The sequence below is a fragment of the Danio rerio genome, chromosome 4, assembly GCF_052040795.2.
Source record: "Danio rerio strain M-AB ecotype USA chromosome 4, GRCz13ab, whole genome shotgun sequence".
In the NCBI taxonomy this organism is placed as follows: domain Eukaryota; kingdom Metazoa; phylum Chordata; class Actinopteri; order Cypriniformes; family Danionidae; genus Danio; species Danio rerio.
Window position 1 is genome coordinate 75,947,273 of NC_141024.2, and position 25,653 is coordinate 75,972,925.

A 25,653-nucleotide genomic window follows, 5' to 3' on the forward strand; every position below is an offset into this window, starting at 1 on the left:
ATTTTGAATATGTTCCACAATGATGAAAATGTTCTTTTCTGACTTTTATTATTTGCTTTTTCATTCGTGTAAAGCTGCTCTGATTCACTTTACATTTGTCTAAACCGGCTTTTTACTGAAAGCAGCAGTGATAAAGAATAATATAGCTAGATCTTAAACTGTGGTTATTCAAAATGAGGCATTAGATAAAATACTTATTTTAAAATGTACAAAAATGCTACACAATTAAATGTGTAACTTCTCTTTTACAAATTTTATCTGTTTAACTTTAACTCTGTTGTTTTACTTGCACTGTTGGCTGATTTTCACTGCTTCTTCCACATTAAGTTGAAAAATCCCTAATAATGATGGTAAAATGTATTTGATAATTGTTAATACGAGAGCTTTCAATTTGCATTAAGTTAAAATAATAAAAACAATACAAGTTCTGAACTTTTATTTTGGTAGGACGGTATGACGTCATGAGGCCGCGCCGCCTTGTTCTGTTTGTGATCCGGCTGAAGAAAGGTTGTGTATTAAAGAACCCGATTACCAAAATGGATTTAATGTGGAACTAAACATTGTTTATGTTTATTTAACATCACCAGAGGTTGATTTATGAAAATCTGCGTGCCATTTCGCTTCCTGTATCTCCAGTCACGTCAACAAACAAGAATAATCGCAGTAAGTAGAGGAAAATGAGCTTCTAGAAACTACGAGTCAATTGAGTCAAATGCTTCGATAAACGATTCACTGAATCGCCGCGCGCTGTTCAATTGGCGTAAATAAACAACAAACATGACATTATACTGAAATAATGTGTATAAAGTCCACTAAATGTATTTTACATATCAATAAATACATAGGTGTGTGAAAATTCTCCAGTACCACGGGTCGGTTCAGTTTGCTGAGGAGACAGGGTTTGTGTGTTGCCACCTGCTATGTTAAGGATGTTGAACAATTAATGATAGCAATAATTAACCTTAATACGATTTTATTAACTTAAACATTGAATTAACTTAAGTTATACACTGGCATACTTTCACATACTCTGTGTAGTTAAGTAATCTGATCTGGGTAAAGTAAAATGGCATATCTCTACAGCAGAATAGTCAGAAATAAACATGTTATGCTAACATAGACAGTACTTTTGGTATGTTCAAAGTTCTTTAAATACACCAGGGCTTGTCCAATACATTATCTATCTATCTATCTATCTATCTATCTATCTATCTATCTATCTATCTATCTATCTATCTATCTATCTATTTTTGGGTTTGGTTTGAATACCATCAGCAAAGACAGAGATTTAATCTTGATTTCTTCTTGTTTGTGTTGATTCTTCTCCTCTTAAACAGACAGAGAAACTCCTGCTGAAGCGACTGAGCTCCACTATTATAAAGATGGCCTTTATTAAAGAGGAAAGTGAAGACCTGAAGATTGAAGACACATTCACAGTCAAACATGAAGATCCTGAGCAGATAACAGGTTGGCTTTCATTCTCACAGATCAGCTCAGTCATTTAATCCTAATTCAGATCTGCAGAATGATCGATGCTTTTGGAGACTGTCATATGAGCGCCTCATTAAAGTGATTTTACTGCATTAAAGTGATTTACTATATTCTGAGGACTTTATGAAGTGGTTCATAGTGTATATGGCACAACAGTCATGCGTCATCAGTGTGAACAGCAGAGCGCTCGAGGCTGATTGATACTTCTGTGTGGAGTGATTGCCCTGACCCACGGCACCTGCCCCATGTCGTGCATTTATACTTCTGCTGCTGTTTGTCTTGCTCTGCAGTTACACTGCCGAAACACTAGCTGGCAGCAGGTTTTTATGTTCCTCCGTGTCGAGTTTCTTTGCTGGTGTTGTGTTTTTTCTGAACGCTACCTTAAAGTAGCTAAAACTCAGAGGCGAGAACCGGCAGACGTTATGCAACTTTAATTACAAGGTAAACACAAACAAAAGTAGCTGGAGCTACTATCTCCCAACTGCATCTGCAACTGAAGAAACAAACTTAAATTATTTTAGCAAATGGCTGCAACATAACAAAGAGTGAAACATTTAAGGGGGTCTGAATACTTTCTGTACACACTGTAAATGACACACTTGGGATTGGTCTATAATGAACCAAGTAAGCCAGGTTTGCTAACTGCTAACTGCTAGCTTGTAGGTGTCTAATGCTGCGTTCACACCAGACGCGGAACGCGCGTCAAGCGCGAGTGATTTACATGTTAAGTCAATGCAAACGCGCGAATAGACATCTTTCGGCGCGATACACGCGAATGCCGCATTACGAATAGCGTGATACGCGCAAGGTGAATTGAGCGTTTTGCGCGTTTGACACGCTTAACGAGCGTTTCGCGCGAATCTCTCGAGTTTGAAAATCTGAACTTCAGCGGACATTCACGCTGCGTTAACCAATCAGAAGCTTGCTCTTGTGGGGGCGTGATTGTGACGTAGAACCTGTTGATGGTGTCCCAGGGGAAATCCGCCAGACGATACCGACAACAAGTCATCAAACTGGGCTTGGCTCAGTCAGAAGCACCGCTGAAAGTCTCCGTCATCCAGGTTCAGTTTCTGGAGGAGTTTATGAGCTCACAGAGCTGGATGCACCTCTGAAAGGATGTAGTGGACTCAGACACGGCACTAAACGTATCGACACTGGTTTTCAGTCTTCATAAAGCACATAAACACTGTTATTTTCTTCATAAAATCCATGTTAGCCATTTAGCTATGAAGCTAGAGTCACCAGGCAGACAGAAGCCCTGCCCATCACGCGAATCCGCGCCTGTTCTGAAGTGAATTTAACGCGCGAATGAAGCGGATTTCACGCTCGAATGAAGCGGGGTTTGACGCGCGAATGAAGAGAGTAAACTCAAATGTTCACGCGGCAATTTACGCACGAATAGCGCGTTTTATCCGCGCGTTCCGCGTCTGGTGTGAACACAGCATTAGGTGCTTTCATACCTGCCTTATTTAGTTTGATTGAATCGCACTAGAGTTCGTTTCCCCTTTTGGTGCGGTTGGTTTGGGCTGGTGAGAATGCAGCAATCGTACTCGAGTGCGCACCAAAAGCGGACCAAATAAGCGTAATGATACCTGCTTGAAGAGGTGGTCTCGGTACGCTTTCAAACGAACCCTGGAGCGGTTCGTTTGTGGTGAGAATATGATCCGTACTAAAAAAGGTCCAACGGCAAAAAGTACTGAGCCTTTTGGACTAATCGAGCTGCCGTAGGCCGATGCGCTGTGCATTATGGGATATGGAGGAAAAATATTTGTTGACAGCGCTTTACCAACAGAGAGAGAGGGGGAAAAACATGGATCGTTGGTAATATTTCCGCAAGATGACCATGTTGCAGGTAAGCTGAATTAATTCACGCCTCCTCCTGAAGTGACGAGCGATGCATTAAACACTGTTTTCCAGCCGCGGCCGCGCTTCATTCTCGAAATGTATAGTTTGTCTAAAGCAGGCATACAATTAGTAGTGCAGTCGTCCATCCAGAATAAAAACGACATTTCGTGTCTGCTGGTTTTGTTTTCTTGGGGGAGTTCATTGGCATTTTCCCGCACGTGAAATCTAACTAATCAATAAGCAGTTTAGGAAATATGTTCAACAACATCTGGCCAATGAGAGATGTGGATTTTGTCACATGACTGCATTTTGGTTTGTTTTAACTGTTTCAGACCAAAGCCAGCAAATACCACCAAAGACGGCAGAAAATGCAACAATGTATCATTTAATGCCCTTGATCCGGGACCAAATAAAGCGAACTAGAAATGTGAAAGCAGCCTTAAAGAAGACGACAAGTAAAAATCTAGAGGAAACCACTCTTTTATTATTTTTTTAGTAAGATCTAGCATGTCTTTTGGTGTTGACGCTGACCTGCATTTAGGTTGGTGTTTTGTGCCTTCTAAACTTGGCTAATATTGTATTTCTCTTTTTTTAAGATGTGTTGACGCTGAAAGAGGAGAGGGATGAACTGAATGAAAAGAAAGAGGAAGATCAATATGAGAAACGCCATGTGATCTGTTGTGATTGTGGAAAGAGTTTCAGTCAAAAACGAAACCTGGCAATCCACAGAAGAATTCACACCGGAGAGAGGCCTTACACCTGTCAGCAATGTGGAAGGAGTTTCACTCAAAAGCAAAACCTTAAGGTCCACATGAGAATCCACACAGGAGACAAGCCTTACCAATGCCAAGAGTGTGGAAAGAGTTTCATTGATAAACAACACCTTAAGGTCCACATGAGAATCCACACAGGAGACAAGCCTTACCAATGCCAACAGTGTGAAAGAAGTTTTGATCGTAAAGAAAACCTTAAAGTCCACATGAGAATCCACACCGGAGAGAAGCCTTTCACCTGCCATCAGTGTGGAAAGAGTTTGAATCGTAAAAAAAACCTTCAGGTCCACATGAGAATCCACACTGGAGACAAGCCTTACCAATGCCAACAGTGTGGAAAGTCTTTTAATCGAAAACAAAACTTTCAGGTCCACATGAGAATCCACACTAAAGAGAAGCCTTTCTCCTGCCATCAGTGTGGAAGGAGTTTTAATCGTAAGCAAAACCTTAAGGTCCACATGAGAGTCCACACTGGAGACAAGCCTTACCAATGCCAACAGTGTGGGAAGAGCTTCAGTCAGAAAGCAACCCTTGATGCCCACATGAGAACTCACAGTGGACTAAATGCGTTCACCTGCCAACAGTGTGGAAAGAGTTTCGGCCAAAAACAAAAACTTCAGCTCCACATGAGAATCCACTCTAGAGAGAAGCCTTACAAATGCCAACACTGCGGAGAGAGTTTCAGTCAGAAAGCACATCTCACAGGACACGAGAGAGTTCACACTAAAGAGAAACCTTACACGTGCCTACAGTGTGGAAAATGCTTCAGTTTAAAACAAAACCTTAAGCTCCACGTGAGAATCCACTCTGGGGAGAAGCCTTACCAATGCCAACACTGTGGAAAGAGTTTCAATCAGAGATCACACCTTACAGGGCACACGAGAGTTCACACTAAAGAGAAACCTTACAAATGCAGCCCTATACCTGCGCATGACGTGGAAAAAGCTTCAGTCAAAAAGCAACCCTTGATGTCCACGTGGGAATTCACAGTGGACTGAATAATTCCCCTGCCAACACTGTGGAAAGACTTCAGACTTCAGGTCCACATGGGAATCCAGTCTGGAGAGAGGCCTGATGCAAATGAAAAGAGGAAACAAAGAGGAAGTTTTTTTAGTAATGTTTAACTTTGGTTGTTGAAATGGCTCAGCGTGTCTGAAAGGTCAGGTTTAAATCCGGGACTCACCAAGCCAACGGTGAACCGTCGGTGAACATTTGCTGGGGAAGTTTGCTTTGTGTGTTCCACAATTGCCATTGCTCAGGCTCATGTTGGAGGAAGTAAACCGGCATCTGCGCCAGTGTGGCTGTGAGAGTGCTCTGATTGGCTGTTCAGCTACAATGCAGAGCATGAGGACAAAAACCAAACTGATTAAATGAGGCGTCGACGCAAGCCAAGCCAACAAACCAAATCGAAAAGCAGAAATAGTGACAATTTCAAACAAAATCTCGTTGAAATTTCCGGGAGGTTTAGGCTCCTAAATAATTTTGAGATACCATTGGTCCATGGCGATTACGCAATCATAGGGTGTTTTCTAGAGCCATGGACGTTGGGGAAGTTAGAACAACTCTAAGGGCCCACACAGTTTTGGAGTCTCCAGAGTTACTATTAGGCAGTGGTACGAGGGCTTCTCTCCAGTGGTACGCAGAAGAATCGCTGAATAATAAACGAATAAACACACTGTTAACCCTTTGAGGCGAACGATAAAACTGAATCACATGTGATCCCTGAAGCGTACGATTACACCGATGTGCTTAGAATGTTTACTTTAGTGCAGGGGTGGCCAACCCTGTTCCTGGAGAGCCACCTTCCTGCAGATTTCAGTTGCAGTCCATATCAAACACACCTGCCTGTAATTATCACTTCTCTGACCACATTTCTAGAACTGCTCGATCGTGCAGATTTGCACTCTATAACATCAGAAAGATCAGACCCTTCTTATCTGAACATGCAGCTCAACTCCTTGTTCAAGCTCTTGTTCTCTCCAAACTGGATTACTGCAACTCTCTACTAGCCGGGCTTCCAGCTAACTCTATCAAACCTCTTCAACTGCTCCAGAATGCAGCAGCACGAGTTGTCTTCAATGAAGCTAAAAGAGCACATGTCACTCCGCTGCTCATCCGTTTGCACTGGCTGCCAGTTGCTGCTCGCATCAAATTCAAAACTCTGATGTTTGCCTACAAAGTGACTTCTGGCCTAGCACCTTCTTATCTGCACTCACTTCTGCAGATGTATGTGCCCTCCAGAAACTTGCGTTCTGTGAATGAACGTCGCCTCGTGGTTCCATCCCAAAGAGGGAAAAAATCACTTTCGCGAACGCTCGCGCTCAATCTGCCCAGTTGGTGGAATGAACTCCCTAACTGCATCAGAACGGCAGAGTCACTCCCTGTCTTCAAGAAACCACTAAAAACTCAACTATTTAGTCTCCACTTCCCTTCCTAATCTGCAATTGCCTCTTTGAATATCACACTAACTGTACAAAAAAAAAAAAAAACTACTAATACTTCCCTTCTTAAACTTTACAGACCTGAAACTTGCCTTTAGTACTTATTCATTGTTGCTCTTAGTTGTGTAAATTGCTTCCTTGTCCTCATTTGTAAGTCGCTTTGGATAAAAGCGTCTGCTAAATGACTAAATGTAAATGTAAATGTGTTCAGGTCCTAATTAATTGGTTCAGGTGTGTTTGATATGGGTTGCAACTGAAATCTGCAGGAAGGTGGCTCTCCAGGAACAGGGTTGGCCACCCCTGCCTTAGTGCGTCATGAGATGTTAAAAATCAGTCCGCTCGGTGCAGAGGAAGAGGCGTGCGGGGCTTGCGGAGCGGATACGCATGTGCTAGAAAATCCCTTCTGCAGACCAGTCCTGTTGTGTTGGCATTTCAGTTACTGCAAACTCAGCAATCTCATCATGCTGCATCATTAGTAAAATAGTTATCACATATGTGTTAAATGTGTGCTCGTAGTTGTTTAAAAATAATGTGTGTTTTCGATATATAACGGTTTTAAGGCTTGATAATTACAGGCAGGTGTGTTTGATATGGGTTGCAACTGAAATCTGCAGGAAGGTGGATCTCCAGGAACAGGGTTGAGCACCCCTGAGCTAGATCTTCAACAGAGAATCATTAAAAATCATGAATCAGTTACACAAAATGTTCACTTGTTTCTTAATACTCTCTACTTGCACTAATAAGAGTTTGTTTTTATTATTCTTAATATTTATTTTCACTATATATTGTTCTCTGTAAACTTTCTCACATATTTTTTCAGCCACTGTTATTTAATGTTTATATAGCATATGTTAATATATTGACTTATAAACTTGATTGAGTTGCTTATAATCACACTAATTTCACAGAGATGTGTTGCAGCTGGAAGGGCATCCGCTGCGTAAAACATATGCTGGATAAATTGGTGGGCGACCCAGGATTAATAAAGAGACTAAGCCGAAAAGAAAATGAATGATCACAATAGTAAAACACGGAATTAATTTCAGGCTGTGCTAATTGATCGTACATTCGTTTTATATGTTACTGCATTGTTAATTTTAAAGGATACAATTATATAGTTTTTGTATTATTATTTTATTAATTATTTATTGTTTATTTTATTTCGTAAAGGATAAGACTTTTATTTGGTCAGAGAGCATGACGTCATTAGCCAGCGCCGCTGCGCTGCTTTGGCTGTGCTTTGGCTGAAGAAAGGTTGGCATTTTAAGGGTCTATTTTTAGTGTAAATTGTTTTCAAATTAAACGTAACATTCTTAAGCTTTAATTAACATAATCGAAGATTCATTTACGGAAATCTGCGTGTCGTTCCGCTTCCTGTGTCGTCGATCAGTTCAGTAAGTAGATGAAAAGGGGCATTCAGAATCAACGAGTCAATTGAATCAAATGCTTCGGTAAACGATTCACTGACTCTCGGCGCGCTGACCATACCTGCTGGTCAGTTAGTGTAAATTAACAACCAAAACAAACATGGCATGTCTTACAGTGTAATTTAACGCGTTTAAAACATACTGTACACATCTGTTAATGCTATTCGCAAAGAATAAATGCTAAACTTCATAAATGCTTCATTAACAGTGACTAAGTGATTCTCCTCCAGTGCACACTGACTAGTGAGCTAGAGAAGTGATTGAGACACAGACAGAGGTTTAGTGTTGATTTCTTGTTGTTTGTGTTGATTCTTCTCCTCTTAAACAGACAGAGAAACTCCTGCTGAAGCGACTGAGCTCCACTATTATAAAGATGGCCTTTATTAAAGAGGAGAGTGAAGACCTGAAGATTGAAGACACATTCACAGTCAAACATGAAGATGCTGAGCAGCTAACAGGTTGGCTTTCATTCTCACAGATCAGCTCAGTCAGTTGATCCTCATTCAGATCTTTCTGAAAATGGCTGAACTTGACGTGCTGTAAAAATATTAGGAAAAATAATTGTTTTAAGGTACTTTATGATATGTTGCCAAATGGCAACAACGTCCAACAATGGATTAAACTTAGAAATTTCACATTTAGATATCTCCTTATGATTAATAATTGTGCTGTTTGTTTTGATTATGCATTATTATAAGCTTCAACACAGAACTTGACACCTTATACACACTTTCCAACAACCCATACTCCAGCAGCTCTCATTTATTCCATTCTTTTTTGCTGAATATTATTAAAAACAAACCTAATATTGTATTATCATGTAGAGAAACATACAGTAAATATCAAAATTTCCTCCAGTAAATATTAAAACAAATAAGTAACAGTTGTAGTATATCCTGACATGTGACTTAACCAAAGCACATCACTGACCTCTACACTAAGGTCTTAAAGAAACAGTGTCAGGGAGATGAACATAAATATCATTTATTTATTTGACATGGACATCACAATTACACTGGACAACCAAATGCATTTGTTTAAGTGTTTTAGCAAACGTGCTAATTCTCAACACCTGTGCACAGGAGGCTTAAAAAATTGGCAAAATGGAAATATAATAAATACATACAATTACAACTCTTTACATAAAACTACTGAAGGCGACATGATCCAACCAACTAACAGTAGACTATTTGTAGACTATTTTTATTTATCATTCCACAGTTTGGCTCCCTTTCCAGAGAAGACAGATTGACCAAATGAGCTGTTACATTTTGGCACTAGACAGTCTCCATTAGCAGTTGCCCGTGTAACTCCGTGAGAGGTTTGATTAGATCAGAAACAGGACTGGAACATGATTATTTAAACATTTCAAAACCAATTTAAAATAATTACATTTAATAAAACTTCACAGTGACGCCAGCGCATAGGCTTTAAGTCCATAATTTTAGCTGCTTGTTTATATATCGAGTCAACAGGCTTCAGTGTAGTTAAAGAGGCTTGTGACCATGATGTAATGCAATACGTCAAGTGAGAGAATATCAGTGTGTGTCCATGTGTAATTTTGCAGTGTGATGTGTTAAAAACCTTCTAATTAAACGGAAACAGTTTAGACTTGGCTTTCTTACTCATATTTTTAACATGACTATCACATTGTAAAGGAATGTCTAGAGTTATGCCAAAATTCATTCACTTCTTTAATAACTTTATTTTTTATCAGCACCTCAAATGTATCCCGCACAGGCCTATTTCCTATAGAAAAGCACTTAGAAACTGTTTTCTTGACATTCAATGTTAAATGAGACAGTTCAAGACATCTTGAAATGTGTTGTAAAGCCTGGGTCAGTTGCTCACCTGCCCGCCACGGTGTTTTAGCTGACACATATAACTGGCAGTTAACCCCTGGGCAGCAATCTGGAAGATCTTGTGTGTACATTGTATGCAACAGCGGGCCAAGAACAGACCCTTGAGGTACTCCCATATTGTTAGAATGCACAGATAACTTCACCCCAATGACCCTTACACATCGCTATGTCCCACCCAAATAAGACCCAACTGTAAGGTTTCTGCTGACATTTTGAACTCTCTTAATTTATTTAGTAAGATACTGTATGGAACAAAATCAATGCCTAAAGTCTTGAATTAAAAAGCTTGTTGAATATCACAAACTGAAAAAAATAATACACCGTATTAACAAGTTCTTGCATTTTAATGACTTGAATTCCAGGGTTTGTATTTTTAGGTCCTGAAATTTAACAAATCTGTTTATTTAAGCTGTGAATATTTCAACATAAAATATTTCAAACACGTTTTCATACTTAAAAATTCAATAATTCATATTCAATTTCCAGATTTCACTTACAAAATATTCAATACCCTTTAAAAATACGATGTATAATATTCAAAACATCATTTTCAGTTCATTTTATTTCAGTTCAAATATTCGCTTCCATAAATTCAGTGGATCAAATTCGACTGTTAAAATTCAACATTACATCCGGGAACTGCAGGAGAAGCAATAGATTGCAGACTGAAGATCGCCAGCTGCTCTAGCTTTCACCAGCAGGTGGAGATGGAATGTAAGATTTTTAACCCAGTAAACAGGCGAGAAAAAGGCTAATAAAGGCAAAAAAGTAGCATTCAATTTTAATATCAATGCCTTGGACATTATAAATGATAAAAAGTATGAGTAAAATGAGTAAATGAGGTTTTAGTCATCTATATTTGCCCTTATGTAACGGAAACCAGCTGGTGATCGCGTAAATCTCAGTTCTCGGATCCAGTGACAGACGTTGTTCTGCAATCTTTAGCATCCTCGATCGGAGCTTGTCTCCCATGCCAGCTCGCTCCCTGCTCGGACCGGTGCGGTTACTTGCACATAAACCGTCTTTTGATGAATATGATGTTACACATTGTCTATCTTTATTGACTCTTTCTTCCATAGACGCGAAGTATTATATTGACAGCTAAAGAATATAAACATAAGAGAAACAGGAGAGGAAATATTATAATAATAATACAAAATAGATAAACATTGACAGGGCTAAGAACAATTACGAACAAAGATTTTCAAAACCAGAGAGATTTTATGAGAATGTCACAAAACAGTTTACTTGGAAATGTTAAACAGAGTTCAGGTATGATTTAAGGTTGGTTATGGATGGGGCGTCTAATTTAAAATAATTTAACGTGCGAATGCATTAAAGGAGCGTCCTCAGTTATATCCACGTCTAGGGCGGCAGAATAGAGAAGGCGGCGTCCACAACACTACCCTCACCACCCACGCCCTCAGTTATATCTGCTTCTAGGGCGGCAGAATAGAGAGGGCGGGGTCCGCCCTCACTACCCAAGCCATCTGTTATATCCACATCTAGGGCGCCAGAATAGAGAGGGCGGCGTCCGCGACACTACCCTCACCACCCGCACCCTCAGTTATATCCGCGTCTAGGGCAGCAGAATAGAGAGGGCGGCGTCTGCGACACTACCCTCACCACCCGCGCCCTCAGTTATATCCGCGTCTAGGGCGCCAGAATAGAGGGGGCGGTGTCCGCAACACTACCCTCACCACCCGCGCCCTCAGTTATATCTGCGTCTAGGGCGCCAGAATAGAGGGGCGGCGTCCGCGACACTACCCTCACCACCTGCAGCACCAGTTATACCTCCCAACTTTCGCTTTAGGGTTTAGGGCGGCGTGACCGTCCTTTGCCTAGAGCGGCAGTTCAGCTTGCTCCAGCCTTGTCTGTTGTTTTGTTTCTTTCAACTAGACTAAACTTCTATTTCTCTTTATTTCCTTTAGATGTGTTGGTGCTGAAAGAGGAGAGTGATGAACTGAATGAAATGAAAGAGAAAGATCACTATGAGAAACACCATGAGATCAGGACTGTTGGAAAATCTGTGAAGATGGAAGAGACTCATCTAACGACGGAAGACGAAAAAACCAAATCCACCAGTGTTTTCACCTGTTGTGATTGTGGAAAGAGTTTCAGCCAGAAACCAAACCTGGACGTCCACAGAAGGATTCACACCGGAGAGAGGCCTTTTACCTGTCAACAGTGCGGGAAGAGTTTCAATCAGAAACAAAAACTTGAGTTCCACACAAGGATTCACACTGGAGAGAAGCCTTTCACCTGTCAGCAGTGTGGAAAGAGTTTCGCTCAACAGACAAACCTTAAGGTCCACATGAGAGTTCACACCAGAGAGAGACCTTACACCTGCCAAGATTGTGGAAAGAGATTCTTCCACAAACAAAACCTTAAGGTCCACATGCGGGTCCACACTGGAGAAAAGCCTTACGTTTGCCAGCAGTGTGGAAAGAGTTTCAGTCAGAAAACAAATCTCGACGCTCACATGGGAACTCACAGTGTAGTAAATCCCTTCATCTGCCATCAGTGTGGAAAGAGTTTCGGTCATAAACAAAATCTTAAAATACACATGAGGGTTCACACTGGAGAGAAGCCTTACAGCTGCGGGCAGTGCGGGAAGAGCTTCAGACAATACCCATCCCTCAAAATCCACGTAAGAATTCACACCGGAGAGAAGCCTTACACCTGCCAGTGTGGGAAGAGCTTCACTCAGAAAGGACAGCTTAAAAAACACATGCTAACACACGATGAGACGCAGCATTGCGGCTGAATTACACTTCTGCGTGGGGTAAGGGTGTAACAAAACACTCACGGTACATTGTGTATCACGATGTAATGTTCACACTACGATATGTGTCAGGATATTTCTTTAAAAAACGTTACGAATCTTCAATGTATTTCTTTTGTTGAAACGTCTTCCATTCAAAATGAACCTTCTTCAAGACAATTAATTAAATAGGCCTGTTTCTGGAAAATAAAACAATTTAAAAACGTTTTATAAAATATTATTGAAATGACAAAATTAAAGGAAACTTCTTAAAGGAGTGAAGGTGCAAAAAGAGTTCCCGGTATTGCAGCTTGTTGCTCGAGGCAGCGTTCCAGCATATCCATTGAGCTGTTCCATTGTGTAGTAACATCTTGAGATGTGATCTCAAGCTTTGTCGTTAGCACAGCTGACGCAGTGGCACTGCTATGAATAAAATCTACGACTTTTCTCACTCGGCCAAGCAATCGACTAACACTGGGAACATTCAAACCTGCTGGCGCAGCGAGATTAACGACCGTTGATTAACGTCAACGCTTGACAGAGGCCATGTCTGAAGTTGGGGCTGATGCGATCGTCATAGCAGCGTCAGCCAATGAAATTAGTCAGCAATTGGCTACTGTCTGAGCTTGTGTATTTGCATACAGCGATCTGATTGGCTGACGCATCCATTGGCGCATGATTAGTTGAGTATTTCCCAACTTCTACAGCGAGCAACGCCCCAGACGAATCCTCCTAGTTTTTCTTGATTTTTTTTTTTTTTTTTTGCGTTTGAAAATGACGGATTTTGTGGCGGTAATTCCCAGAAAATTGCAGATAATTTTGCGATTAAACGTGTATATATATATATATATATATATATATATATATATATATAAATATATATATATATATATATATATATATATATATATATATATAAATGTAAAAAATTATATGTGTTTACTATATTTGGTAGCTTACTATGTTGCGTGTGCAATCTGGAACAATGACACAAATCATAAAAATCAAGCTTCTTTATTTTGGTCTCTTGTCAAGACAAGATCTAAAACAGTAGGGATCAAGCCAGAGGAAGTTTGTATTACTCTGATTTAGATCTACGATCTTACTTTCTCACTCCCTGGAGCATCTGTCATTCATAGGACATGCGCTAGGGCTTGAACAAGCTGAGCACTCCCCCGCCCCCCATTCCATGTGATGTTTGGATTGCGAGGGCGCAGGTGAAACGTCATTTTTCGAGACACTCAAATACATCACGTGCGCTGCGTATGCAACGTCTAGAAGTCGTGTAAAACAATCGCAAACTGAATAAATATATTGTGATTATATGGTTTGAAATTTGATGTTTTACGAGAATATTTTTGCGATTTGCGTTTAAATTAAGAATTTCGCAGGATCGTGAATTTTTTTTTAACTTTTTGTTGATTTTGCGATGGACTCTGCGTTCGCGGAATCGTGAAAAACTAGGGGGTGTGTCTATAACCGCGGGTGTGATGTAATGTTGTACCTAGGCTCCAGTACTCCAGTCGCAATTTCGTATGGCATAATTTTTTTAGAGTTTACATACAGTTTGTTTTTTTCTGCTTTTTTGTTAACGTCCTCTCCAGTGACAGGAAAACCGAAATGTTGCCAGACGTCAGACTTATAAGAGGATGGGGCATCCTCAATTTCATCTGCACTCATATTGGCCTTTTAACATTATTGCTGCTAGTCAGTGCCTAAGTTGTGAATTGCGAGGTCCCGGAACAGATCGGGGTAACAGATCCGGCATGAAACCTGAGGATGGAGAGGTGTCGCGCACGAAAGTGCAAAGCGGGAGAGGGGTATTGAACGGCAGAGGGAACGAAGGATAGAAAGTGAAGAGCGGGGGGTTGTCGCGGACGAAAGTGAAGAGGGTTGGGGAGTCGTGGAAGAAAGTGAAAGTGAACAGCGGACAAGACAGGAGGAGGAGAAAATATAACGAAAAGTAACGAAACCACGCAAACCAAGAGGGAACAACAAAGAAGCTGAAATATTCTCAAATATTTGGTACACAAATGCTGCTTTGTTTATGGACCGTATAGTTTTAGTTTCCTTTTGTGGATTGACAACACATGCTGTACTGCCACCTGCAGGTGTGGAGAGGTGCTCCTTTGATATGCTGTTATCCATTTAGTGTGTTCATGCTAGGCCTGCACGCAAGGCTTAATTTGTGCCGGAACACACCAGATTCGGCACCTCTGAGATCTGATTTGGCACCCCTTTTTTTCCGATCCCCCTCCTCAACCTCCCTTCTCCCACTCCGCTGTTCACTTTCGCTTTCCTTTGCGACTCCCCAACTCTATTCAATGTTGTCCGCGACTCCACTATCATGTGATGCGACTATTGGAAGTTTGCACATTGCGATATCGATGCTGAAATGATATACTGTGTCACTCTAGATCTCTTTAGCCAGCCTGAACTCACTCATTCAGTCATTCATTCATTTTCTTTTCGGCTTATTCTTCAGGGGTCGCCACAGTGGAATGAATCGCCAACTGTTCCAGCATATGTTTTTCCAGCTGCAACCCATCACTCATACACCCATACACACTAATTCACATACATACACTACGGACAATTTCGGCTAGCTGAATTCCGCAACGCGTCTGTTAACTTGTGGATTTAACTGTGTCTTTACATTTGCCTGCTTTGAAATGGCTCAATATTAAATAATATAATATTAGTCCTTCTGTGTATATAATTAGTGTATATAGTATGATAAACATGGATGTACAACATATATTTAACTAACTAATTTTTACTTCCTTTCCCAGGGATGGGTTGCGGCTGGCAGGGCATTCACTGCGTAAAAACTTGCTGGATAAGTTGGCGGTTCATTCCACTGTGGCGATCCCAAATTAATAAAGGGACTAAGCTGACAAGAAAATAAATGAATGAATTTTAACTTTCACTTTTCCCTACTGAAAAAACAGCTTAAACCAGCCTAAGCTGGTTGGCTGGTTTTAGCTGGTCAACCAGGCTGATTTTATAGGGTTTTGTCCATTTCCAGCCTGGTCTTAGCTGGTCAGGCTGAAAAATGACCAGCCTAAACCAGCTTGACTAGCCTGGTTTAAGCTGGACATAACTGGTTTTGGCTGGACTCTCAGCCTGGCTAGGCTGGTCAAGCTGGTTTTAGCTGGTCATCTCCCAGCCTGACCAGCTAAGACCAGGCTGGAAATGGCTGGAAACCAGCATGGAAGTAGCCAAAACCCCATCTAAAACCAACCCAGTTGACAAGCTAAAACCAGCCAAGCCTATGCTGGTTTAAGCCGTTTTTTTCAGAATGGGTTGCCTAATTTCCAGTCTGCTGAGTTGGAGAATCACACATCATCACACAGTAAGAATGGCTGAGCTAATTGATGATAGATGAGCTTCCAATTCCACAGCATTCTACTATACGAGCAACATACAATTTCTGAATTTGTTTTTTGAATATAATATGTTTGCGCCCCAGGCCAAAACAAAAGACTTTTATTTTGGCATGACGTCATGAGAGCGCGCCATCGCGCTGCTCCATCAAACATGGTTTTATTGTGGAATGTTATAGGTATTACGCTTTTTTAACAGTGTAGAGGGTTAATCTGCAGAAGTCTGCGTGTCATTTCGCTTTCTGTATCGTCAGTCAGTTCATCAAATGAGTAAGTAGATGAAAATGAAACTACGAGTCAAATGAATCAAATGCTTGGATAAACGATTCACTGAATCGCCGCGTTCTGGCTTCGCCTGCTGGTCAATCGGTGTGAATGAACAACAATCATACTTTGTACGTATTTCATAAAAACAGCAAGAAACATGACATTTTACAAAACATGTGTAATTTAAAGCTTTTTAAATGTATTTCACAAGCCATAAATGATAAATAGTTTGTGTTCTGATGTTTTCAGCGGGTTTTTCCTGATCATATTTAAGTGCAAAGCTCATTTGACTAAGTGATTCTCTTCCAGTGCACTAACTAGTGAGCTAGAGAAGTGATTGAGACACAGACAGAGGTTTAGTGTTGATTTCTTCTTGTTTGTGTTGATTCTTCTCCTCTTAAACAGACAGAGAAACTCCTGCTGAAGCGACTGAGCTCCACTATTATAAAGATGGACTTTATTAAAGAGGAGAGTGAAGACCTGAAGATTGAAAACACATTCACAGTCAAACATGAAGATGCTGAGCAGATAACAGGTTGGCTTTCATTCTCACAGCTCAACTCAGTCATTATTGAAGTCAATATTGGAGTTACTCTAAAAAGCACTCAGGGGTAGCTCAAATATTTGGTCGGTGCTCTTTGGGACTCATCAAAACAACAACAGAAATCAGTCCAAGGCGTTCGAAAAATGTGGAAAATCTAAAAAGCCTTTATTCACATGGCTAAACCTTAAAAAACCTACACGTTTCAGCAATGATCTGCCTTCATCAGGGTAACGCTGATCAACAGTAAACATGACTTATTTAAATATCTCAATATCACTCGAATAATATAACAAACAGGGTCAACTATCATCATTAATTCAGCATAGACAGAGGGGGACATATACATACACGAACACACTTGCATATATATAAATATATAGAACTAATAGGCAAATATCTACAGATAAATAATACGCTTAAACACGGCATGTACGTACATATATACTTCAAACGAACACACATACATACATGTGCACATGCATATATATATATATATATATATATATATATATATATATATATATATATATAAACAAACATGTACACATAATAATGCATATACAAACACAAACCTATTCAACAACATATGATGATAATCTGTAAACTATAGAAAAACTGTTGCCAAAAAGAAGAGAAGTCTAATTCGCCATTTAAACCTGGAAATCTGGTTGCGTGTATAGATCCAAAAGGTCTCTCTCTGTTTTAATCTTTTTATCCTGTCTCCTGCTCTTGTAGAATTATAAATATGTTCAATACTATTTTTAATGAACTGGGATTGCCGTGACTTTGATGTTTGTGTATGTATATGTCCCCCTCTATCTATGCTGAATTAATGATGATAGTTGACCCTGTTTGTTATATTATTCGAGTGTTGTTGAGATATTTAAAGTCATGTGACCATAGTAAGTGATAAGAGACTCTAGAGCAGGGGTCACCAATCTCGTTCCTGGAGGTCCGGTGCCCTGCAGGGTTTAGCTCCAACTTGCCTCAACACACCTGCCTGGATGTTTCAAGTATACCTAGTAAGACCTTGATTAGCTTGTTCAGGTGTGTTTGATCAGGGTTGGAGCTGAAATCTGCAGGACACCTCCAAGAACAAGTTTGGTGATCCCTGCTCTAAAAGCGCTTGATCACCGTTACCCTGATGAAGGCAGATCCTTGCTGAAACGTGTAGGTTTTTTAGGTTTAGCCATGTAAATAAAGGCTTTTTTAATTTTCCACATCTTTCATGCGCCTTGGACTGATTCCTGTTGTTGATATTGGAGTGAGTTTTACTCGCTGGAGGAGGGACGACACCATGGCTGAAGTATTTCTGTTAGACAGGTAGTGTTATGTGTTTAAAACTATTGTAGTCACGCGGTGCTGATGTAGATTGTGTTGTTTTGAATGGGTTATATGCACAGAAGTGCTGTTCCGCCACTGAAATCTCCCAGTGAAAGATTGATGTTCATTGATCAATCATTGATGTCGGATATCAGTGTTTTGTAGGTTGCTCGGCGAACATCGACGTTTTCTCAGAGGATGGCAAGCTGACAAAACATTGCTGTCACTCTGATACAAGTTTTATTGATGGAGAAAAGTACAAAGCTCTGCAGTGTTTGTGTGCTCTGTGTTTGTCTGAGAAAACTATTTTTACCGAAATCTGAATATTCCATACAAGCTGAAGCTGATTAGTCAATTCTTGTCACGAGACTTGCGGCGCGCTCGCGGGGTTCATTTGCGCCAGCGAGTGACTGCGCATGTGCATGCACCTCCATAGGAAACAACAAACTTGTGCAAACTTGATTTACTCTTGAAATACGCAATATGCGATCAGCCCCTAAAAGGCTGCCCTCATTTGCAATCTCCATTAGTTGATCTTCTTCCACAGCCATGGTGGATACACGTGATTTGTTGACATGTGGGATGCGGATCCATACCTTGGCTACTCAGGTCCTTCACATGGCCTTAGCAAAGAAACTTTCCAAAAGTCATCTGTTTTTTACTCACTTTGCTTCTTGCGGGTTAAATTTGGGCCCTCGAGTGATCGAGATGTAACCAAGAGAATATGGTCATTTTTCAAAATAAAAGACTGTTCAAAATTAAAAAGATCTCTCAAACTCAGATAATAAATAAAACGGAAATAGTTAATGATTTCTTGTGCGGCCCGGTACCAATTGATCCACGAACCGGCAGTTGAGGACCACTGAGCGAGGGGATAAAATGAACTAAGGCAGCATGATCATTCTCCTAATTGTCCACTGCTAAGAAATGTTTTAAATGTCACATGTGTCTGAGCCTGATTCACAGCACTTACGCTTCTCAAACTATCCGGGAATTGAGCCTAGGCACAGTTCGGATAGCATAGTGTGAGTAGGCCCTAAGTCACTTTCCAAAGCTTTTTCATTCAATGTTCCTCACTGGTGGAATGATCTTCCCATTCCAACATTGATTGCTATAACCTGACCACCTTAAAACACTTTCCCTCCTCATGCTGTGTTCACACCAGATAAGGAACGTGCAGATAAATCACTCATTTCGCGCGTAAATAGCCGCGTAAACATTTGAGTTCACTCGCTTCATTCGCGCGTCAAATTCACTTCAGAACAAACGTGGATTCGCGTGATGGGCAGGGCTTCTGTCTGCCCGGTGACTCTAGCTTTGTTCAAAAGGCTTCTGGAACATTCTCTTGCTGACTGATACGCAAGTGCATCGTCACTTTAATGGGCGGGACTTAGAGAAGGAAGAGAAGCAGGTGTGCAGAGCAGACAAAGAGCCCGAACTGAAATCGCTACAAAGTCAAAGTTGTCTGCTTAGCTGCTCACGTTGCATGCAGATTAACACAACCGATGATGTATATAGTTGTGCGTGCACAGAAAGTAAGTGTATTTGGTTTTGTTGATGTAAATGTCTCCTTATTTTAGATCGCGGGGGAAATGCGCCATAGCGCCATAACGCAATAGCGTCTAATGGCCGATTTTGGAGTTGTAACTTATAATAGTTGATAATTAAACTTGTTTTCATATGCAGTATACCTAATGCATGTAATGTTAACACTTTACATGTACAAATGTAATCGTTTCGTCGAGTTATTTACTACATATACATGTTGATTATTATTTCATTGGAAAATGTGCCTCAGCCACGTTTAGTGATCTATTGGCGCCCTCTTGCGGACAGTTAGGGAACAACTGCTCTAAATGTTTCCATTCATATGGGGCGGTTACTGCAATTTGTATTCATGTTTTATAATTATAAGTATTGTTATTTGATGTTCTAATTGTTAATTATATAATTGCTTATCTGAGATTATTTTTGTATTGTTTCAGAAAACCACAACTTATCATCAGTAAATGTTCAACTGAGAAATGGAGTCTGAGTGAATTTCTTTGAATAGATGACAGTAAACAGTTCTGACCGACTGTCTGCAGGGATTCAGATACACCCGAATCAGTGTTAAATTAAAACCTCAGTTACAAGCTTCGTAGCTAAATGGCTAACATGGATTTTATGAAGAAAATAACAGTGTTTATGTGCTTTATGAAGGCTGAAAACAGCATTGATACGTTTAGGTTGTGTCTGAGTCCACTAGATTCTTTCAGAGGTGCATCCAGCTCTGTGAGCTCATAAACACCTCTAGAAACTGAACCTGGATGACGGAGACTTTCAGCGGGGCTTCTGACTGAGCCCAGCCCAGCTTGATGAACTTTTTGTCGGTGTCCACAGGTGATACGTCACAATCACGCCTCCACAAGAGCAAGCTCCTGATTGGTTAACGCAGCGCGAAAATCCGCTGAAGTTTAGACTTTTGAACTCGAGCGAATCGTATGAAACGCTAAATTTGCGTGTATCGCACCATCCGCACCACGAAAATTTCACAATTTGCACGTTTTCATTTACTTAACATGTAAATCACTCGCGCTTGACGTGCGTTCCGCATCTGGTGTGAACGCAATATTACTCTAGCTCTGAATTGTCTGAGCCCTAATGGTTGTATACTTAGCACTTGTTGTGTGTACTGCCTCTTCTTGTAGAATCAATAAATGCCTCCTCAACAGTAAGTTGCTTTAAACCAGGGGTCACTAGTCTCGGTCCTGGAGGGGGGGGCAGTGGCCTTAGAGAGTTTAGCTCCCACTCTCCTCAACACACCTGCCTGGGTGTTTCAACTATACCTAGTAAGACCTTGATTGGCTTGATCATTTGTGTTTAATTAGAATTTTAGCTAAAATCTGCAGGACACCGGCCCTCCAGGAACAAGTTTGGTGACAAAGGCATCTGCTTAATGACTAACTGTGAATGTTTTCATGTCTTTCGTTTTGTGCAGGGGTCACCAATCTCTGTCCTGGAGGGCCGGTGTCCCTGCAGAGTTTTGCTCCAACTTGCCTCAACACACCTGCCTGGATGTTTCAAGTGTACCTAGTAAGACCTTGATTAGCTTGTTCAGGTGTGTTTGATTAGAGTTGGAGCAAAAATCTGCAGGACACCAGCCCTCCAGGATCAAGTTTGGTGATCCCTGGTTTTGTGTTTTCACACTGGGCTAAACTTGCATTTCTTTTCTCCACTTTAGATGTGAAAGAGGACAGTGATGAAATGGTAGAGAGAGATCAATATGATTTCGTGACTGTTGAACAATCTACGAAGACAATGACTCAAGAAACCAAATCTAAGCGTATTTTCACCTGTTGTGATTGTGGAAAGAGTTTCAATTATAAGCAAAACCTGGAAGTTCACCGAAGAATTCACACTGGAGAGAAACCTTACCAATGCCGTCAGTGTGGAAAGAGTTTCAGTCAAAAAATACAACTGGAAGGCCACATGGGAGTTCACACTGGAGTAAATCCCTTCACATGTCAACAGTGTGGGAAGAGTTTCAATCGTAAACAAAACCTTAAGGTCCACATAAGAGTCCACACAGGAGAGAAGCCTTACCAGTGCCAACAGTGTGGGAAGAGTTTCAGTCAGCAAAAGAACCTTGACAGCCATTTGGTAATTCACACTGGAGCAAACCCTTTTGTCTGTCAGCAGTGTGGGAAGAGTTTCAATCATAAGCAAAACCTTCAGGTCCACATGAGAATCCACACTGGAGAGAAACCTTACCAATGCCAACAGTGTGGAAGGAGTTTCAGCCAAAAAACCCACCTTGAAGCCCACATAGGAATACACACTGGAGTAAATCCTTTCGTCTGTCAACACTGCGGAAAGAGTTTCAATCAAGAACAAAACCTTAGGGTCCACACGAGTGTTCACACTGGGAATAAGCCTTATATATGCCAGTGTGGAAAGAGTTTCATCCGAAAAGGACAACTTTAAAAACACATGACCATTCACACTGAAGAGAAGCCTTACACGAATATTGATGACTCATAGGACTCACACAGAGAAGCTCTGTGGAAATCTGGTGGAAGGCCAACTGCATGCTTTTGGGTATTTAAAACTTTGGTTGTTGCGATGTCAGACTGGCAACATTTCCATACACCCAGATAATTTGTTTGTAATTGGATTGGCCGTTCGATCTTATTGAAAACTGTTCAAATAAATGTAATGGAGGCCAGCTAGTACGTGCTGTGCAGGTAATCCTCACTCCTCTAGAGGCCATGGTCTTTAGCCTCCTTGGTAGAGCAACCAACTCCCATGCGGAAGGTCGCCAGTTCTATCCCAGCCCGGAGCGGGTTGGGTGGTGTAGGACTCACTGGGTTACATTGGTGCCGTGACCCGGATGGGAGTGAGGTTTAGGGGGTGAGTGTAACGGAGGCCATCTAGTAAGTGCTGTGCAGGTAATCCTCACTCCTCTGACCTCTAAAGGTGCTCTAGCGATGGACGCTAGAGGCCATGGTCTTTAGCCTCCTTCGTAGAGCAACCGATTTCCATGCGGAAGGTCGCCGGTTCGATCCCAGCCCGGAGCGGGTTGGGTGGTGTAGGACTGGCGGAGTTACATAAACATGTGATTGAGTTCATTTGGATTGGACAGGATGGTTTAATCTGTCTGTAATTCAATCCAACAGCAAAAAAACTGCATGTAAGCACTTGAATTGTGGCTTGAAAAATGGCTTACTTTCTTAATTATTTGCCTACAAAGAACATGCGCATGCGGAATAGACTTTCAAAATTAAACGCTTTTATCTACGTTGAACTTAAGCATCAAATCATTTCTTAATCATCAGCACATCGCCAAACAATCTACTGCAGATTTTAAAACAAGCCTTTAATTTAGCGTTAAAAACGAATTCTTTGGATTAAAACCAAACCAGATTTAAACTCATAGTTGTTACCTATTTAACTTCCATGCAGAACAAATATGAAGGACTTTTAATTTAAACTTGCAGCATTTGAAGATGTCTTTGTTTACAGTCCAATATTAAGAGATCAGTATATGGAAATGTCCATACCGTGTGACACCATTGCTTCCTTGTTCTCATGTAAATTCCGGTGTAAAAACGTGGTAGACAACAGGTCAATCAGAACACGAAGCAGACTGTTGCGTGACTCGCACACCCTTCCCTCATCATTGGCGTGTACTTTATGTTGTTTATCCAGACTTGACAAGCAGCCATGTCATCAGGAGAACAGAGACTGAAACTATATTTAACTTGCCATGTGTGTGTGGGACTTTAATTTTGTAAACAGGAGATACAGATTGCTTCTAAACAACGACTAAGACGTGTTCAAACTCGCGTCAGGACACAAAATGCAGGATATACAGATTTTACATGTATTCAGATCCTCTTTAAAGAGGGATAAGGTATGTTTAATTGTATTTATCATTCATTAGTATTTACAATCGATCCAAATATGGTCAATTACGGACTTTTTAATCGTAGGGGTGTTTCTTGGAATGATAAATGAGCATATTAAACTATTTTTAACTTGCTTAAGCCATAAACCTACTGTAGATGTCTGAGGACGTATTACGAATACGAATTTAGTGTATTGAATCAATGCAGGATGTCACGTTTAAGATCTTTCTCAAAATCAGTGATCTAATCTGCCGGATTGTAACACAATATAACACGAATCTCGCACCAGACAAGCTTCGCTGCATTAAATCACATTGCGCTACCTCAGTTCTTTACAATAAGAACATTTGCTTTACCACAGTGTTTTCTGTGGGTTTTCAGAGCTGCGCTCCTCACGATGCTTGCATTTAAATGTTTTTCTGTTTTGTTTAATGCTTGAACAGCTCAATGAAGGCTTATGTTTGTTTAATGTACTGGATTCTGATTATATTACTGCTATCGCTGTTTAAGGAACGTCGTGAAATCGAAGATAGACGCACAAATCCTTTCACCAGTCTTCAACATGCCCTGTGCACAGATGTAGACTTCATGGTCTATTTTTCAGGGGTTTTGTTTGTGTTTATCCGCAAATCTTTTATTGAGGACAAAGATGGGATGTACAAATACTTCGTCACTGCACTTAAGTAGATTTTTCTGCTATCAGTACTTTGTTTTTAAGTCAACTTTTCACTTTGACTCTTACATTTTTACACAAATATTTGTATTTTCCACTTATTACATTTTTAAATCAGGCTCATTACTTTCGTTTCCATGTGTTTAGTGGCACGATCTACAATATTTCTTGTCACTACCCTATTTGGACCTCTAATCGCACACCGTAGGCTTATTTTTTTAAGCTTACCATGGGAAAGACGGGTAGTCCGCGATGTAAACATGACTGATGTCATGTTTAAATCGGGTAATAAGATGCATTTTGGTCGATAGCATAATGCAAACAATAATATGTAGTCAAAAACATTCAGTTTTTTATTTTATCAAAAGAAAATAAGCTAAAATCAGTTTTGGACGAAATGAAGTGTTAAATTTAAGACATTTATTAGTTGTAAATACAGTATATAGGCAGGAGAAATGTGTTTTGGAATATACTACTACTAGAAAATGGCTACTTTGCTGCTAAAAGATGGCAACAAAATTTGTTAAAAAAAACAAAAAAACAATCGACGTATACATGATGTGCAGTTATGACCGTGAAACTAAAACAGGGATAGCAATGAATACTTGTTACTTAAGTACTTATTTTAGGCTGTACTTCTGTACTTTTACTTGAGTACAAAACTGGAGTCAGCACTTCAGAGTGGTTTTAAACATGAGAATCTGTACTTCTACTCGAGTAAAGGATGTGTGTAACTTTTGCCATCTCTGAATAAGGAGTCGGACAAACACTTTTCTTTAATATGGAATACAGGCATTTCTAGAATTAAGAAAGCCAAAGGATCTTGGGAGATTGGTGCTTCCTGACTTTATACTCTACTATTGGTAATGTTTTCATGTCTTTTCATGTTAATATTTTTTTTATTTATTAAGTTATTAATTGGCCCCTGATGAATAAAGGGACTAAACTGAAGCAAAATTAATGAATGAACTGCTTAAAATATTCACCTGGTTTTATTTTCCACCTAATTTTGTATTTTTGTCCATTTTAACTAATGTCTATGTTCTAGTTTTACATGTAACATTCCTACTTATATTAACTTATAATATGTGTTCATATTTGCCATCTACTGCACTGTAAAAAAATAAATAAATAAATCCTGGTCGCCTTAAATTTTCAAGTTGAATCAAATAAACCCTGTGAGCCAATTGAACTTATATTAGGTCAAACTACATATAAAAGTTACCAGTCACAGTAATAGCCTTGTAGGCTACATGCAACTGGAGAGAGATACCAGCAGTGAGCATGACTTCTGTACAAAATTTAATATATTAAGAGAGTTTGGCACAACAAACATCCGCCTGTGTTGAAAAATCACAAAGAGGTAAGAAGGGCTGTGCTAATTGATACTACATGAGTTTTTAAAGTTGAATGAGTCAAACATGATATCATTTCTAAATTAGATTCTGATTTTTTAGATTTGTTCGA

At 40.2% G+C, this 25,653-nt stretch overlaps 2 protein-coding genes across 9 annotated transcripts in view; one reads left to right on the plus strand and one right to left on the minus strand.

The window, feature by feature from the left end:
* The window catches only part of LOC148682569 (uncharacterized), a 1,090,975-nt gene that overhangs the window by 17,068 nt on the left and 1,048,254 nt on the right, over positions 1-25,653 (minus strand). The gene's annotated exons all lie outside the window — the stretch shown is intronic.
* LOC101884295 (uncharacterized) lies at positions 464-25,338 on the plus strand. Of its 7 annotated transcripts, XM_088650892.1 has the most exons (6): positions 464-663; positions 1,338-1,467; positions 3,933-4,590; positions 12,009-12,489; positions 16,662-16,791; positions 21,347-22,337. In XM_088650892.1, exons 1-6 carry the CDS (start codon positions 598-600, stop codon positions 22,087-22,089), a joined length of 2,208 nt encoding a protein of 735 aa, XP_088507018.1. In that variant the 5' UTR covers positions 464-597; the 3' UTR covers positions 22,090-22,337. The 7 variants fall into 7 exon arrangements, 4 of the variants coding, with proteins under 4 accessions (XP_088507018.1, XP_088507017.1, XP_088507015.1 ...); XR_015943086.1 differs by lacking the exons at positions 464-663; positions 1,338-1,467; positions 3,933-4,590 and adding exons at positions 7,748-7,944; positions 8,306-8,435 and having other exon boundaries at positions 11,771-12,624; positions 21,347-25,338; XR_015943087.1 differs by lacking the exons at positions 464-663; positions 1,338-1,467; positions 3,933-4,590 and adding exons at positions 7,748-7,804; positions 8,306-8,435 and having other exon boundaries at positions 11,771-12,624; positions 21,347-25,338.

What these genes read in the sequence shown, in the direction of transcription:
- LOC101884295 (XM_088650892.1), top strand. Translation starts at nt 598, where the DNA reads ATGAAAATCTGCGTGCCATTTCGCTTCCTGTATCTCCAGTCACGTCAA. An exon ending in ACCCATCCCTCAAAATCCAC is followed by an intron (nt 12,490 to 16,661) that starts GTAAGAATTCAC and finishes CCTCTTAAACAG; the next exon opens with ACAGAGAAACTCCTGCTGAA. An exon ending in AGATGCTGAGCAGATAACAG is followed by an intron (nt 16,792 to 21,346) that starts GTTGGCTTTCAT and finishes TCTCCACTTTAG; the next exon opens with ATGTGAAAGAGGACAGTGAT.